The sequence below is a fragment of the Rattus rattus genome, chromosome 4 (genome assembly GCF_011064425.1).
Source record: "Rattus rattus isolate New Zealand chromosome 4, Rrattus_CSIRO_v1, whole genome shotgun sequence".
In the NCBI taxonomy this organism is placed as follows: Eukaryota; Metazoa; Chordata; class Mammalia; order Rodentia; family Muridae; genus Rattus; species Rattus rattus.
This window is the reverse complement of record NC_046157.1, coordinates 42,631,962-42,649,633: the sequence shown is the minus strand read 5'-3', so window position 1 is coordinate 42,649,633 and position 17,672 is coordinate 42,631,962. Positions and strand designations below refer to the sequence as shown.

Sequence of the window (17,672 nt, the reverse complement as noted above, 5' to 3'; positions counted from 1 at the left end):
ACAAGATTTTGAAAGCGCAATTCATTTTGAAGAACAACAGAATGCTCTTTAAGTTTACATCTGCTCCTGGCCTTCCAGACATGGCTTCACAGTGGACACTGAAGGATTAAAAACAGACACGAAGGATTTTAAAACTTCATCTGTGTCTATCACCTACAAGTCTGAAATACAATCAAATCAGCCAGGGATCCTTATGTCCCCCCGACCCTTCTCCCTGCCACCCCTGTTCTAGGAATACAATTTAGGACTTCATGCATGCTAGACGGGCTCTGCCATTGAACCATATGCTCGGCTTGACATTTTAAAGTTCTTAAAAGGTAGCCAGACAGGTGTACGTGAATATCTGTTCTTATGTCTCTTTCCCAAACCATCTTTACTGAAATGTTACCCACAGATAAGTGTGTGTGTGTGTGTGTGTGTGTGTGTGTGTGTGTGTGTGTGTGTGTGTGTGTGTGTGTAAATGAAAAATTCTCTGATGTTGTGATGATGACTTCAAGGACATCTGATAAATGTATAGAGTCTAATAACCTTTGTTACCTCAGCCACAGCACAGATAACAGCTTAGTTCCCCACCTGCAGCCCATGGCAGCCACTGACTGCTTTCCTGGTAAAGTCTTCCCAGGTGACATTTGACAGCAGGTACTTTTCTGTCTGGCGCCTTCCTGTTGCCATGGTGTGCCTGAGGCCTCGCACGCTGGCATTTCTCAGTCTGTACTCCTTTTTGTTGCTAACTGCGTTTTAATGTCTGCCTAAGTCACAAACTGTTTATCCATTTACCTACTAATTTGCACTTGAGTTGTTTTTGATTTTGTGTATTTTCACTAAAATTGCTAAGAAAATGAAATGAAGAAGTAGATATTTCTCTTGCGTAAAATATCTAGTATTAAAGACTTATTACTGTACTGAGAAATATTTGAATTACTAAGTTATCACAATAAAGAATACAAATACTTACTTGTCTTATTTTGTAATAAAATTTATTAGCTGAGTCTATGTAAGACATGTTGAAGAATTTGTAGATTTTCTCACCCTAAAAGAGCCAAACACAATCATGTACATCTAACATATTCCAGGATAATATTTAAATATGTATAATATATTGTGCCTTACAAATTCAATATATTATAAATCAAATAACATAGCACAGTCATACTATTATTTAGACAGATAAACCACACATTAAGAAATCTGCTGTGACTTTTAAAAGAAAAAATAAAAGTTGAAGAATCTCTAATCTGAAAAGTAAGACAATTTCTATTGGCTCATTTTTTTAAAAAAATATAAAATGCCCCTGTTAGACTATCTTTGTTCTTTTTAGTTAAAGAGAAAAATGTGTTTCATTTGTTCTTAGTCTAATCTTCCATATCTAAATGTCTAAAATAAACTCTTAAGTATCAGAATCCAGGGATGTAAGTTTTGCTTTAAAAAATACATAGAATCCTAATGTTAGCAGGTTATAATCCCACAAAAACCTCACCATTCAAGACGTCCCTTATTTAAATAATGGTAATGCCATTTGCAGCTGTAAACTAGGTCATCATTATATAATGCAAGAACTGACTAAAGAATATTTCCGGAGCTCTTAAATAGCTATCTTTAAAAAAAAAAAAAATGAGTACTTTTATCATATTCTGGTCTATAGAGAAAGATACATGAAATTACATCAAAAATAACGAAGAAAAACATGTTTTTTCAAATTGCTTTTTTTGTGTTGTTTTTTTTTGTTTTGTTTTTGGCTTTTTCAAAACAGGGTTCCTCTGTATAGCCCTGGCTATACTAGAACGCCCTTTGTAGACCAAGCTGGCCTCAAACTCACAGATATCCACCAACCTCTTCTTCCTGAATTCTGGGATTAAAGGCATACACCACCACGGCCTGGCTTCGAATCGCATTCTAAAGCTCCCAAGAAGGGCAGCCTGACTGAACTAATGAAGATAAAATGTATCCCCTGATAAATGTCTGTAGCAAAAACTAGAACTTAAAACAACAAACAAAATGAGTTTCCTGGTGGGTATCACAGTATTTACATTCCCTTATCTTAAGACCTGGAAACCCAGTGTCAAATTGACTGGTCATAGAAACTGTGCATAGAAACGTACAAATGAATTTCACAGACAACAAATTGGGCACTTTTATATCCCCACCCACCTTTGCCACAGCACTAGAAAAGACCAAAACCACCTGACACAGAGGAATGCCCACGGTGGAGAAGGTGGGGACGGTAAGGCACAGAAGACACTGCCTGCCACACAGTGGCCACGGTGCAGGAAGACCCCACCGGTGACCACCAGGCCCTGGAGCAAGGCTCTGCACATCAGTGCACCCAGTCCTTTGGATGGCGCAGCACTTCCAGAATTTCAGCTTCTTTGGAATTCTCTGGAGGGGAATGCATATACTCCCACCTACGAATGTCCAAAACAAAACAGTGCAAACGAAATAACAATAAATGGCATAGACAGCTAACGAAGACTAAAACCCTAAGAGTAAAAAGAACGCATGGTACCTCCATGCCCCTCTGCCTACTGTGTCCCTACTCTACCTAAAAAAAATGCCTGCTGCTTAAGAGGTTAAATTTCTTAATAAGTCTTAGGTGTATCTGGGTTAATGTTGAGATCCTAAAATCAAAACACACTTTCATTATAAACTAGGGTTTCATAAAGTATACAACCTTGGGTAGTACGCAGGTAGATACTAGCTTAAGTTTTACAAAAGTATCTTTCTAGGAAGAAGGTCCCGCTCGCACCCTGAGCTCCCTCCACCTTCTCATACACAAAGCTATGATGTACATCCTGTCACTTCTTACTAAATCCAATCTGTGCTTTCTTCTCCAACAATTCTCTAATAGAAATCAGAAAAAAATATAAATGAAGTATTAGGTAACACGCTGTCAGGGCTAATGTGCAGATTCCATGGGGCACAGGGAGTTATTACGTCAAGAGTTTCTATGACACAAAGCTGCTATGACACAGAGCTGCTATGACAGAGTTACTTTGACAAATCATCTTCTTACCTTGCTGTTAGAGGTAAAGACATCAAGATGCTTTCGATCCTGGATCCTGGAGTAAAGAGGCCAAACTTGGTGCCCCGATCATACACCAGATTAAACTCTACATACCTGTCATAAAGACGCCAGATAATGGTGAGGGTGTGTTGGGTGAAACCTTTCAGAAATCCCTAAGGAAAACTAAGAGTGGAGCTTCTCCCCATGTCTCCCTACCAACTGGAGGTAGCACACAGATTACACAGCTCACAGCCCAGTGAGCCCTCCCTCTCCTCTGGAAAGCATAAGTAAATAAAAGGGCATTCTACCCGCCAAACAATTGGATGCAGATTGTGCCCAACACAGCGCAACTACAAATCAATCAGGTTATGTTTTCCCCATGAATAAATAGTACAAACACAAATTGGGACCAGGCATGCACAACAATCAAGAAAGAAACGGCATTCTTTACTGGGTCACACAGCCAAGGTCCTCATTGTAGCACGAGACGTTTCAGGAAAAGGGCTTCATCTCAATGTGACTCATAGAACTAGACTAGTACTCAACTTTTATAGGTAAGTGCCAGGAACTGCTGAGCAAGGAACTTACTACTGCTACTACTATATTACTTTATTATTATACTGCTACTACCATATTACTTTATTATTATTATTATTATTATTATTATTAATCATAGAAGCAATAGACTTAACAGAGACTAACAGAGCTGGGATCTGCCTCCTTTCCTACAGCAGTTCACAGCATCAACAGAGATGGGACCACTCATCCCTCCTCTCTCTCTACAGCCATCACTGGGAAAGCTACAGCCTTGTGGTTCAGTGCTCAGTTTTACTCTGCTTTTGCTTTTCTTTATGAAAATATCTTGGTATCAACTAGAGTTAGACTCAGCATATTGTCAGATTCTCTACTGTTAGGAAACTAGATTTGAATTCCATCTAGCCTGAACATCTGTTTCTGCCTTTAACATCATGGGATTCAAAAGTCTCTTCACATTTAAAGCTGTACTTTCTACCGTCCTAAAGAACTCAGAATGACTCACAAAAATGAGTTTTTGGGGTGGGGAGGGAAGAGATCCGTGAGGAATACAGATGACAAGTTATGAACACACCGTCAGAAACAGAAGCCTGAGCTGACCACAGAGAGTCTCTGCGATGATGCCAGGGTTATCTAAAGCCCAGACTCTACTGCTATCTTCCAACCCAGAGATGGCAGTGACTGAGAACTTCTCTTTCAAAGATTAGCCTTGAGATATTAACTTAATGCTCCACACATCTCCTAAATCAAAAGAGACGGGACAGACACTGATACACACAGCAGAACTCACAGAATAGTCTGGCATCGAATGTGAAAAAGAAAACTACTGTTGGTAATATTGCAGTAAAAGCTTCGCCTGCACAGAATCACAAACCTTTTAGCTCTGCATACAGAATATGTCCGATGCTGAAGGTTTTAATTAGCAATACCATCCCTACTGAACTATGAGCCATTTTCAGTATGTCTGTTATGCCTGTTTCTGTAGTCAGGGTTATGTCTAACCTCAGGGGACCCAAGATAAATCTAGAGAAAGGGAGGGAGAATGGAATGGGGATGGGTAACAAATTGGTGGGCATGGGGTGGGGCTTGTATTGCTTAAAAACTTTCTAAAAGAAAACTGGATCTATTCTCCCTTCATCGGGCTGTTACACAGGCACCTGACAGGGCACGAAGTTATTTAAGTAGAACAGACACATACCCTCGGAGAGGTAAATACAAACATATTTTATCTTTAAACTTGGACTATGTAAGCTGACTTCATCCAGGCCCCTTCAAGGCACAGCTGTAGCCCCTTAGGGCTGCTCAGGGGCCTGAGAGTTAACATGAATTAGAAAAACACGGCCTATGACTGTGACTTACAGTACACAGGCAGTTAAGATGGCCAAGAGAACTGCCGGGGGCTGGGAGAGTAGGTGTGGGGAGCTGGTTCACGAGAACACTGGGACTGAACACAGCCTATCCCGACACCTAGGAACTCATCAGGTTCAACACAGAGTCGGGCTGGGGGTCAGGATGGGTGAAAAGCACAGTGAGGAGGACTTCACATCTGGGGTGTCATCAGACCTGCTGTGCAGTGTTGGGCAAAGGACTGCATAAGGGAAGGAACCTTATGGTCAGTAAATGATAATGCCATATATACCACAGGCTTCCCGGGAAAATCAGACACACAGTGCCTCCTGCAGGAGTTATGCCTAAGAGGTCCGAAATAAGTAAAGTCGATCACGAAGACTGTATTACGATAGCTAGCGTTCATAGAATACTTAAGATGAGTGTTTTAAAGCGTGACTCGGAATTTATAAGCAAAAAAAAAAAAAAAACCTTAAATGATGCCCTCAACCTAGCAGAAGGTAGAAGCAGTCAGTGGAAAGTGAAGAGAAAAATGCCACAAGTACTTACCACATGAATGCCTACCACACGGATATGCGTAGGTGAGTTAAGTAAACCTTGTGACATTGATTATACAAGGTCATTAAGTTCATTTTTAATGCTCGTCTATTCGAGAAAAAAATCAGTGGGGATTACTCTAACTGTAAAGCATTTGTCCCAAACAGCACAACAGCCACCGCTCCCGGAGCCCCTCCACTGTGTGAGCTATGCAGATCGCCCGCCCTTCCATCACTCACCGCCCTCTCCTCAGCTGCTGCCACAGCTTATCCTGGGGGGTGTAGGAGTCATCACAGTGCTTTTTCACAATGGGAACATAGGAAGGAACCACAGCCTCGGCACACGTCTTCACAAAGCGGAACGCCTCCTCCTTGGATGGAGAGTCGAGGTCATCGAAAAAGATGCCGCCGATGCCCCTCCGCTCCCCGCGATGCGCTATGAAGAAGTAGTCGTCACACCTAGAACACGCAGCAGAGGAAAACCATGAGATGCGTGGAACTTGATACGGTCCCTGGGGTTCAAGGCACTCTCCTCAACTCACGCCAGCGGTATCTTTATTTTCTATACGACTATGAAATTAGGACTTCAGCCAGACTTCAGCTACAACCTCTGCAGAGATATATATATATAATATATATATATATACACCAGAAGAGGACATCTGAATCTGATCGCATTACAGATGGTTGTGAGCCACCATGTAGTTGCTAGGATTTGAACTCAGGACCTCTGGAAGAGCACTCAGTGCTCTTAACTGCTGAGCCATCTCTCCAGCCCCCTACCGTACTTCTAAGGCTTCTGGGGGCGCTGCTGCTTTTACAGGAGACAGAGGATGAGGGTCTCCTAACTGACACCAGCTGGGGCGCAAGCCTCAGCTTTTACGTGCCTACTCAGCAAAAGCAGGATGCTATGAACGACTTTAGGTCTCTTTCAGTACTAAAAGCGGTGACTCTAAAACATGCACGCCTAGGGAAAAGGCTGGTGGAGGAAATGCCTACGGAATGTCTTCATGTGTGTTCAAGGTTACCCTCCTGACCGACACAAGAAGCCATCAGCCTACTCTCGGTGCTTTCATCCACCGTCTAACAGAGGAAGTCTCCTAAGACACCACCTCCTAATGCTAACCATGTAGAGTAGTCCTCAACTCGGAAAGAGTTCTTTTGATGACCTTTATATAAATAAGGTCCACAGGAAAGTCTTTTCAAACAAACGTAGAAAACACAGTCTCGAGAGCTTACCATTTTTTAAATTTGGGGTAGATGTCTGGCCCGTGCTGATCGCAAGCTTCCTTCAGAGTACGGTGGAAATGGACGGCATCCTCTCGGTTCAGGTATGTTGGTGTGAGGTCACATCCACCCCCAAACCACCAGTGTGTCTTACCTACGAGAGAGAGGCAGCTGAAGCTCTACAGCCTTGAGTCTAGAGCGCACCGCTGGTTGTGCCAGCAAGCTTCACTCAACAACGTAATTCATCAACAGAGATAGGTGGCTGTCGAAGAACATCTAACCGAAAACAGCTCCGACGGAGGTAAAACTGAGGCTGGCGAGACGCAACAGCAGAAAGGAACAGAGACAGAGAGTCGGGAAGAGGGAAGAAGCTGGCAGGGAAATGGGACAGAGGACCTCGAGTACTAACAGACTGGACAGATGGCTTGAATCTGCTGTGAAACTGAACGCTGGCTTAACATTAGGATCCACAGCCCAAACATCTCGGCTAGATCACTACTTGAAAACGTAATTTCTATCTCAGAGACATAAGGTTAACAAAAACTATCCAGGAGACTGTGATGCTCCCACTATTAGGATCCCCAAAGCCCCTTCCACTTACTTCAGAAAGGGAGAAAATACCCTGTAGTATTTGTATCTGTGCAGGTGTGCAGGTGTGCAGGTGCGTTTGTGCAGAGGTCAGAGGTTAATGTCAGCTGCCTTCCTCAATCACTTCCCCATCAGAGTGGTTTTGAGTCAGGGTCTCTCACTAAACCTGGAGTTTACTAATTCGCTATACTCCCTGGCTCCAGATAGCCTCCCGTCTATTCTCCCTGGCTCCTGGCTTTTTAAATGATTGTAGGGTGGGATCCCAACTCAGGTCCTTGCGCTCTGTGTACAGAGTATATTTGTATACGAGTCCTCAATGGCAAGTCCTCAATTCCAGAAATAACAAATTGATAGTTGCAGAAACCTTGTGTGGGGGTGTTGATGTTTGGGTCCACAAAAATCATTCTGTGTGGAGGAAACATTGGATGAGGGAAGGAGTCCCATTCTGATGCTTTGAGTCCTGTACATCCTGCTGTGATGGTTTGAATATGCCTGGCCCAGGGAGTGGCACTATTAGATGTGGCCTTGTTGGAGTAGGTGTGTCACTGTGAGTGTGGGCTTCAGACCCTCGCCCTACCTGCCTGGGAGTCAGTCTCCTAGCAGCCTTCAGATGAAGATGTAGAGCTCTCAGCTCTGCCTGCCCCATGCCTGCCTGGATGCTGCCGTGTTCCTTGATGATGATGGACTAAACCTCTGAACCTGTAAGCCAGTCCCAACTAAATATCGTCCTTTATAAGACTTGCATTGGTCACAGTGTCTGTTCACAGCAGTAAAATCCTAAGACACCAGCCAAGACTAAACCTCTGAGCTATTCCTGAAAAATCCCAAATGTTAGTACTTTCTTTGTGATAGGGTACCTTCTGATTATTTTTTTTTTTTAAATACAGACTTCAAACAACTCTTAAGAGGCTTACCATCAGCTTCTTCTACTTCAAAGTATCTGTAGTTGAAATGCATGGTGGGTGCATAAGGATTCTTAGGGTGAATCACGGAGCTTATACCCATAGCAGTAAACGGCAATTTACCTGGAAAGTAAAACAACACCACGGTTAGATGTATTGGGTGGCCTGATTTGGCACAAATTGCTCCCTCATGATTTCTGAGTCCACTATCAGAAGCTGCTTTGTCCCTTGTCTCTGAGTTACAATGTTCATGATTAATGCACGAAAGCACGCTTACCAGGCACATACATCCCACATGGCTGTTCCAGAAGCAAAGAGTGATTTTTAAGTAAAACTGGCGGGAAAGAGTTGACTTACCATCTTTCTTCTTCAGGGCTTTTCCTCTGCTTCTCATTTGGTTTGCTGCTTCCTCAGAAAGATTCCCATGAACGACAGAAATGTTCACCCCGGCCTTCTCAAACACACGCCCGTCCTGAAGCACACAGGTGATGCCACCACCTCCTGTCCAGAGAAATAGAAAACCAGAGGGCAGAGTGATAGCACTATCATCTATGATAGCATGTTTTTTTAAATATGCAATGGGTTGGATAATTAGCTTAGCTTTGTGTCTTAAGCTGCTCATACTAGGAAAACAGTGGATCCAGATACAAACCACTAAAATGGCTGTTCTTCCGTGTTCTGGGGCCATTGCCTAATAACCCGAAGGAAGTCTTTCTTCGAAAATCACCAGAAGGGATCCATTTGTTACTTAAACGGAAAGCTAATGTCAGAGGCAGGAGGGGCTTCACTGAACCGCGTTCTGCTTTTACCGAATACGAGAACTCCCTATTGCTTCACATTTTTTTACTTTCAGTTTTACCCTATTACCTTTAATTTGTATATGCAATTTTAAAACGTAGCTATTCAAACTCTTAGGGGGTTCAGGGTCTTAAATTTTATATTATATAGATGTGTTTGATGTGTTTGATATTATATAGATGTGGGTTTAATAGATTTTTTTTCTTTAAGACAATAGGGTCATCAAAAAGTCATTGTTCTCAAAGACTAACATTTGAGTTGTTTCACTTCTAGGAAGCAGGGCACCATATCCAAGATCACGCCACTGCAAAGCATAAATGATGTTTTTTTTTTTCAAGTGTTGACCATGTTTCTGACACTCTGAGTTCTCTGCACATATTCATAAATTATGGAACAGGGGCAGACAACAGTAGTTTCCAACGGTTACAAAGCTATCTATCTCATATTTGAGATTATGTGCCGGGTCAGTCAGTGGCTTTTACTTTAAAACATTACGAGATGGAAAACTACAAAAGTCAGACTGAATCTCATTTAATAATGGATATGGAAGCATCATGGATCGAAATATATTGATGATATGCTGTTACAGTTTCAGCTGGGAAGGAGTCAGAAACCCTCAAGTTTAAAATCAAGATGGATGGGGGGAGAAACGGGGACATCTACTCTGTATGGAACAACATGGTCACCAATACATGACTGGACATCTCAACATGAATGGGATGGTATTGGGGGATTCTAAGGAACCCTTCAAGAACTTTGACGATGCAGTTTCTAAGATGCAAATTCTAAGAACCACTGGAACACTAAACAAATATTTCTTATGCAACTCTCCAAAAAGAGTGAAGGGATTCTTGACACAGGAAGTCTAGTAGACATAAAGGATCAATGTTTCTTCTGCCTCTAATAGGACAAGGGACAGATGAACCCTGACAGATAAATAAAAAGTGTGCGGGTGGGGGCGGGCGGTGCGTGTGCATGTTCGGTAACAAACTAAACATGAAAGCTTCAGTTTGCTGCCTGCAAATGTTCTTAATAAACCTATACAGAAAAATGCAACTAGGAATTGCCAATATTTTCAAATGGCTTGTCCTGTGTTGCTGGCACTTCTGGGTCCACATCTGCAAGCAGAGAGGGAACAGCTTTCTCCATGTCAGTCATTCTAAGAGTGTCCCTTCTAAGAGATCAAACCCCAATGAGTACTGTCTACTTCAGCCTATCCTCAATCCTAAACTGCAACTATGCCCAACCAAGAAACAGGAGGGCTCTCCTCACCTTCCTTCCTCTCCCATCGGTCCACAGAGAAGTCAGCGACTCCGTCTACCTGTGCCAGCGCCCGACACACCTGGGCCTGGGTCTCCATAATCATCAGCTCCATCTTGGTCTTCATGTCATCCGGCCTTCTCCGTAGCTCCCGCAGCTCCGTCACCGGCGAGGACATGAAGGTGCTGCAGCGGCGGGCCAGCTCGTCCCCGTCCTCCTCCCGCCGTCCAGTTGAGGGGCTCCGCGCCCCCGAGCTCTTGGGCACCATCTCCGCCCGCTGCACGTGCCCTAAGACGGCGGCTGCCAGCCCTGCCATCCCCGCCAGCGCCGCGGCCAGCCCGGTCCCCAGCCGGGACCCGCCTCCAGCCGAGGAGCCGTGGCCCAGCCCGCGGCGAGGCTGGGTACCGGCGGTGCCAGGCAGCCCGCAGACGCGGGCGGACGCGCTGCGAGGGGACGGGGCGCGCAGCTGTGCATAGTCACCTCGCACCGCTCGCCACCAGGGGCCCGAGCCTACCCGGCCCAGTCGCAAGGCCATCTCCCGCCGGGACTGGGCAGCGCGGATCCTGCAGATCCACCGGAGCTCCCGGGATCTAGAGACTGAGACTCACTGGTATTGGAACCTGGGGCCTGGAAGAGCAGCAGCGACTGTAGAGCGCCGGCTGTGGGCGAAAGCGGGGGATGCTGGGAACTGTAGTCCGGTCCTATCGCCTCCTGCACTTTCCTGATTGCTCCAGGAACTGGCAGATAAGACTCCACCCCGCCCACAGAGGTGGGTCGTACTGCATGCACCCGGGCCTCTGGTGCTGCCTGTGGAGGTGCTTGGACTGATAAGATAGGCGCTTTAGTCACGCACACCTTCGATTGCCCAGCTCGCTCACCCACAAAAGTGAGCAAAAGTGGGACTAGAGACTGAGGACAAACGGGCAGATATACGACCCAGACACAGACACAGTCCTGGCTGTGAATCCGGAAGATGCCCCTTTGTCCCTGTGCTGGGCTTACACAAAGAGTTCAGGGAAGACTCAAGAGTAAGTAAGTAGTGGGTTCCTGAGTAGATCTAGAAAAAACATTCACACTCAAGTTTACTCCTGGATATCTCTCTTCTTTTCCATACCCCTATACGTTGAAAATAGGAGGACAGAAGCTCGCACATTTAATAGGTTTGTTCCAAACCATAGTGTATCTAGACAAAGGGGTCATTGTCAGCATTATTTTATGCTATCAGAAGTGCTCATTTGCCCTTTAACTGTCAGGGTGACTTCAATTTCTACTAACAGGTAATAATCTAGGCCACTGGTTATTTTTCCACAAGCTTCCATTCTGGTCAGGGCAGTAAGATGGTTCTGACCAGTCTGCCCACTCCACTGCCTCTTATGCAAACGGAACCACAAGCTGCCTGGAACAGCATGCAAGCTCAGGCCTGGCAGGTAAGAGAGTGGCAGGCGAATGACTTCACTAAGAAGGGATGAAGCTTGCAGAGGAGAGAAACCCTTAACTTTTAGCGCTAGTGTGCCCTGCCCAGAGGCCAACTTGGAAGAGAAGGAAAGATAAGAATTATCTCTTGGAAGGTGCTAGTAATGGGTCTGGCTGGGCCTGCTGGTGATAATGAAGCTATTTAATGAAGAGGAATCTCTCCAATTTCTCTGTGAGAACATCTCCACGTAGGCGCCCATTCCGCTAATGTGAAGCTAGTCAAAACTCAGCCAAACGGGGAATCTCGGAGACATGCCCAGACAAATAAGTTGGCCCTGAACAAATTGTGTACTAGCTTCCAGCTAGTTTAGATGTCTCTCTCCTCCCCTCCTCTGTCCCCACCTTTAATTTTAATGTACAGTGTTAACATTTTGTCTAAGTTCCACCCCACAGTTATCTGGCAACAGCCAGGTATGTCTGACTCAAAGGGGCTGCTTACCCCCCCCCTCTTGCTCCTTTCCCTTCCCTTCCCCCTCTCCGCATGCTCATGACCTGCCTCTTCCTCTCCTCTCCTCTCCTCCTCTCCTCTCCTCTCCTCTCCTCTCCTCCTCTCCTCTCCTCTCCTCCTCCTCCCCCTCCCTCTGCCCCTCCCCCCCCTCCCTCCTCTCTCTCTCTCTCTCTCTCTCTCTCTCTCACTCTCTCTCACTCTCTCTCCCTCTCCCTTTTTCTGCCTCTACTACCCTCTTCACTCCCCCCGCCATGCCCTGAATAAACTCTATTCTGTACTATATGTCTTCTATATGTATACTATATGTGGCTGGTCCCTGCAGGGGAGGGGGGGAGGGACGCTTCAGCATGGGCCTCCTTCGAGGCTTCATCGAGGCACCCCTTCCTCCATACCTGACTACACCTCCATAGAACCTATCCCCCCTCTCTTTATCTTTTTATAAACACATCTTGCAGTGCTTAATGGAATCCTTAAAAAACCTGATTTGTATTGAAAAAAACAAAAACAAAGCAAAACAACAAAGCCACCATCTTCCTTCTTCCTCGAAGGGCACAGCGGCACACACATTCAATCCCAGCACTCAGAAGACAGAATCAGGTAGACCTTTGTGAATTTGAGGTCAGCCTTGTCTTTTAGGACAGCCAGGGCTACATAGTAAGAACCTGTCTCAAAAGAAACAAAGCCAACCACAATTAATTAAGTAATTAAGTAAGTAAGTAAAATCATCTTCCTGGTGGCTTAAATTACTCCCAAGTCCAAGAACTATGTGTTAGTATATGCCATAGAAGTAAGCAATTTGATGCATCAGAAAGCTACCGTGGACAAATAAAGCGTCAGTAAGTTGTAAACAGAAGCTATGCATTAGGGGTACTTGTCTCCACCTAAATTTGCTCTCTGTGGTATGCTATGATTTTATTCTCTGTGTGACCCCCACAAGCCAGGAAATTCTGATGATGCTCTCTCACTAGGCACAGGCATACACCTAACAGTCTTCAAACTCCACGTGCTTCTCTGAATCCTACAAATTTGATCTTTCCCTTGCTAAAAATAATTAATTTTATGCCCTATATTCAATATATTAGTATATTCATCTTCCCTGTTTAGAGAGGGTTTGAGGAAACCACTTTATTTCTCTGGTATGGGCACTCATGCACGCACACACAAGTGCATACACACAATTTCAAAGTGTCTTTCCTAAATTATACTGTATTACCAATTCTCTGTGATAGCCAAACATGAGATGTGTCTTATCATCAGTGTATCTCAGTCTGTTGCTTTCAGACCCATACAGAAACTTGGGCTAATTAGTAACAAGGTATTGCTAAACATGGCCTTGTTAGAACTCTAGTGCAGTTGGAAGAAGAATTAAGTGAAGATTTTGAGATTTTAATATTTTGCCGTAGGATTTACATTTTTAATTTGTCATAGCACAGATTTTTTTAAAAAATATCTTGAGGGATGATTGACTTAAATCAATTTATAGTTAGATATCACACATACCTGTTATCCCAGCACAAGTGAGGCTGACACAGAAGGATTACTGTAAGTTTGAGACGAGTCTGGGCTACTACAACCCTGTATATTAAATATGCAATGCAGTTTAGTGCAGTTGATTTGTCTTGCTCTTTCTTTAAAGTAATTTTAATTGGATATTCAGAGAGATCTGTAAAGTAACCACTCAAATATTCCAAGGAAAATTTATGTAAGTGACCGATTCACAGTGCCTGCCCCTTCTGTTTTATCTTTTGTCCTTAGCTTCTCTCTGACTTTTTTCTACAGTAATCTGGATGCGACTCGGTTACAATGCCTGTGTGACTGAGACTGTGAAAGTTTCATGGAACACCTTGGGCAGCAGAAGTTGACAGTTTATTCATTCTCATCTGCAGGGATGGATCACTCTTGGAAAAGACGCATTCGAGATGCTCTAGCTTTAGCCATACTGACGTCGCTTTAAATTTGGATGGCAAGGATCAGTTCTCTCTTTGTTTTCTGCATCTATCTAGAGTCATCTTTTTAATCCCATTCTTGGAACTTGCTTCTTAGAAGTGAAGAGCCTTGGTGAAAGCAGAGAGGGGAAGCCACATTTGAAAGGCTTTTTGCTGCAGATGGGTTGCTGTGTAAAGGGGTATGGACCTCCATGAGGTTGAGGGTTAAGGACCAGTAAACAGGCTCACACAGAAGCCTTCGTAGAGCAAATTTTGTTTTTTCAGTCTTTTGAAACACTCTAGTAGTACCTTTAGTGTGTGTGTGTGTGTGTGTGTGTGTGTGTGTGTGTGTGCACGCCTGTGTGTCTTTCAAACCCACTTCACTTTCTCTGGGCCATTTTTATCCCAACCACAACCAGTTTCTTAGTGTATGTTAATAAGTTTGACTTCTTTAAATGCTTTTTAAAACAATAGTATTACATTTTAATGTGTCTGTGTGTGTGTGTCTGTGTGTGTGTCTGTGTGTGTGTGTGTCTGTGTGTGTGTCTGTGTTACATGTCCACCACAGCACCCTGTGTAGGTCAGATGACAATTTACTCTCTCCTACCATGTGGTACCCAGGGACTAAAATCAGGTCACCAGGTTAGTGGCAATACGTGCTGAGCAATCTCACTGATGCCTTCTGTAAGTTCTTAAGGAAGTAAATTTGATGTATCATATATAGTGAGACACATATCCTAGATATTTTGTCAAACATTTTTCTGTATGTTTATATAGGGGTAGTTGCACATGAAACAAATTTGTATTGGTGGACATTCTGCCTTCCTAGGTATGTATAAACCCAAGCCAGTACTTGAACACTCAAATAGAATAATGGATGAGCTCCCTCAGCAACAAGAGTCTTCACAGCTGGGCTTGGCGGCACACCCCTTTACTCCCAGCTCTTGGGAGGCAGAGGCAGGTGGCTCTCTGTGAGTTCAAGGCCAACCTGGTCTACAAAGCAAGTCCAGGATAGCCAGGGCTATTACATAGAAAACCCTGTCTTGAAAAACTGAGACGGAGAGGAGGAGGGGGAGGGAGAGGGGGAGGGAGAGGGAAAGGGGAGATAGACAGAGAGAGAGAGAGAGATATCAAATTTTACCAGCAAAAACTATCAAACGTCTACCGATGATCTACAATACAGATTTGAGATTTGCCAGACACCAGCATCTTTAAAAGGAACACACGAACCCCTCTCTCTCCTGCCCACCTACCTCTCTCTTAATAAATGTATGCTGTCCTGTCAAACTTTGACTAATAACTTTCTTGATCTCAAATAGATGTCTCAAAGGTATCATGGTATTATCCCTGGGTCAGTAATTTCTCCTGTAATCCCACTAAAATTTGCCAGAATCTCATTTCCAGGGTTACCACTCAGTTTCTCTTCCCTTCCTTAACAGTCACCCATGTTAAATAATTCCCTTTTTAATCTTTCATTTTTATAAAATGCCACACAGGTCCATTTTATAAAAATGCCACATGGGTGCATTTATAAAACGCACACTTTGCACCCTGAGAATATAGCTCACAGACTGAGAAAGTAACACGACTGACCAGTGACCACTAAGAACATTGTGATCTGCCTAGTGATTGTGGGCCAAGGAGATGGCTTGAAGTTCATGCTTTACACAAAAAGCCGAAGACGTACAACTGACCTTTGAACTATGTAATCGGGAAAGTTGAAGTAGATAAATCGGGATAAATAGCTATCTTCCTACCAAGAAGAACCATGAAGAATTAAAAAAAAAAAAAACCATGTTTTTCAACACAACCAGAAGCACTTCTACAAGAATTATAATACGTTATTAACGAGTTATTCAAACATGGGATGTTTTACAGTAATTTCTATGAATAATTAGCCTTGAATATATAGAAAAGTTGTCCAAGTAGCCAGGGTAGCAGGGTGGTAGTGGTGCATGCCTTTAATCCCAGCCCTTGGGGAGCTGAAGCAGGAGGATCTCTGAGTCTGAGGACAGCCTGGTCTGCAGAGTGAGTTTCAGGATGGCCAGGCCTACATGAAGAAGCCCTGTCTCCATCTCTTCTCCAGCCCCCAAAGGAAAAAGAAAAGAAGGAAGGAAGGAAGAAAAAGCTGTTCAAATAAATGAAGCAAAAGAGCTAGTTTCCACCCAAAATCTATTCTTTTCTTTTTTCTTTAACAATAGCACTCCAGGTTTTAATACAGACACGGCTTCCTCACAAGAAATCACCACCCTCAATTTCTCTTGAAGCTTCTGGCCAAATTACAATGTGAAGGGTGTGTGTGTGTGTGTGTGTGTGTGTGTGTGGGTGTGTGTATGGGTGTGTGTGTGTGTGTGTGTGTGTGTGTGTGTGCGCGTGCACACATGCACACACGTGTACCTGGGTTTAGCCTTTAAAGGACGGGAGGCCCCCCTCTTTGGCCTTTCCTCTTTGGCCAGGATACAGACATAAGGCAGGAATTAGATCAGCCACTTTGAACCTATTCTACTTTGAAATGAGTAGTCTGAGAGACGAGATAGAGCAGCGCTCTGCACCCCCAGATCCTTGCATCACTGACAGTTGCATCAGAAAGAACAAACCTCTGTCCTTGGGGACTTTGGACTATCTGCCTGGGCCCCATTCTGACACGAGTTACACGTCACTTCCTGTTGGGAAATAAATAACAATCTAATGTGGAAACAGGGAGATTACACACATATCACCGAACGGTTAAAAAATTCTCATCCTTCCACCCTTTCGTATAAAAAGGACAAGGGGAAATGATGAAGAACACAAATCCAAAATTATTCCCGTTGTGTAATGAACTGAGCAGGTCCTGGGCAGGAAATCCCCTGTAGCTGTGATCAGACTGCTTCCAGCATGGTACCCGTGATGTTTGCCCTCTTGCAAGTTGGGATGCAGACTTCCAGCAATGAAATTAAATTTTGAGCTGAAGAGATGGCTCATTGGGTTCAAGCGCTTGCTCCAAAACCTGATGAATGTCCTATGTTTGATCCTGGGAACCCACTAGGTAGGAGGAGAGAACTGACTGGCAAAAGGTTGCTTCTGACCTCCGCAAGTGCTCTGATGCAAACATGCACATGTGCATATAAACACTAATTAGTTAATTGATTGATCGATTGATTAATTAATTAAATGTAATTTAAATGTTTAATTGAATTTAATTTCCAGGATTAAATGAGGATTGATGACAGTCATCTGGTACTATTCATATACTAGTAACAAATTTGAATTGAAGATCATTTAAAGGGTCAGTCACTGTAATTAATTTAATTTATCTTACTACAGCTGTAGAATACATACATCACAAAGTTTGACTCATGCATGGGAGGATTGGAAAGGAGGAAAAATAAGGGGGAGATTATGTAAATATTGTATTATAATCTCAAATGGTGTAACAGTAGAGTATAACCACTAGAGGGCAGTCATGTACTAGCAGTTCTCAAATATTTACTGCTGTATGAAGGAAATCCTCTAGTTGCAGATGGGCCTATGAATCTGCAATTTCCTCAAGGGTACATACAAGCAAGGTTAAAAGGATAGCTTATGAAGTCTAAATAGCAGGCTTTGAAACTTGGATTTTTCCCTTTGAGAATATTTATTTGAATTTCTTGA

At 43.7% G+C, this 17,672-nt stretch overlaps 1 protein-coding gene across 1 annotated transcript; it reads right to left on the bottom strand.

Moving 5' to 3' along the window:
- Positions 1–958: 958 nt before the first annotated feature.
- Cpox (coproporphyrinogen oxidase) lies at positions 959–10,870 on the bottom strand. The gene is made up of 7 exons (XM_032900324.1): positions 10,206–10,870; positions 8,493–8,636; positions 8,148–8,258; positions 6,658–6,799; positions 5,659–5,877; positions 3,011–3,115; positions 959–2,402 (listed from the first exon to the last, which is right to left on the bottom strand). Exons 1-7 carry the CDS (start codon positions 10,726–10,728, stop codon positions 2,315–2,317), a joined length of 1,332 nt encoding a protein of 443 aa, XP_032756215.1. The 5' UTR covers positions 10,729–10,870; the 3' UTR covers positions 959–2,314.
- Positions 10,871–17,672: the final 6,802 nt, after the last annotated feature.

What these genes read in the sequence shown, in the direction of transcription:
- Cpox (XM_032900324.1), bottom strand. Translation starts at nt 10,728, where the DNA reads ATGGCCTTGCGACTGGGCCGGGTAGGCTCGGGCCCCTGGTGGCGAGCG. An exon ending in AGCCCTGAAGAAGAAAGATG is followed by an intron (nt 8,259 to 8,492) that starts GTAAGTCAACTC and finishes TTTACTTTCCAG; the next exon opens with GTAAATTGCCGTTTACTGCT. An exon ending in CAGCAGCTGAGGAGAGGGCG is followed by an intron (nt 3,116 to 5,658) that starts GTGAGTGATGGA and finishes TCTTTATGACAG; the next exon opens with GTATGTAGAGTTTAATCTGG.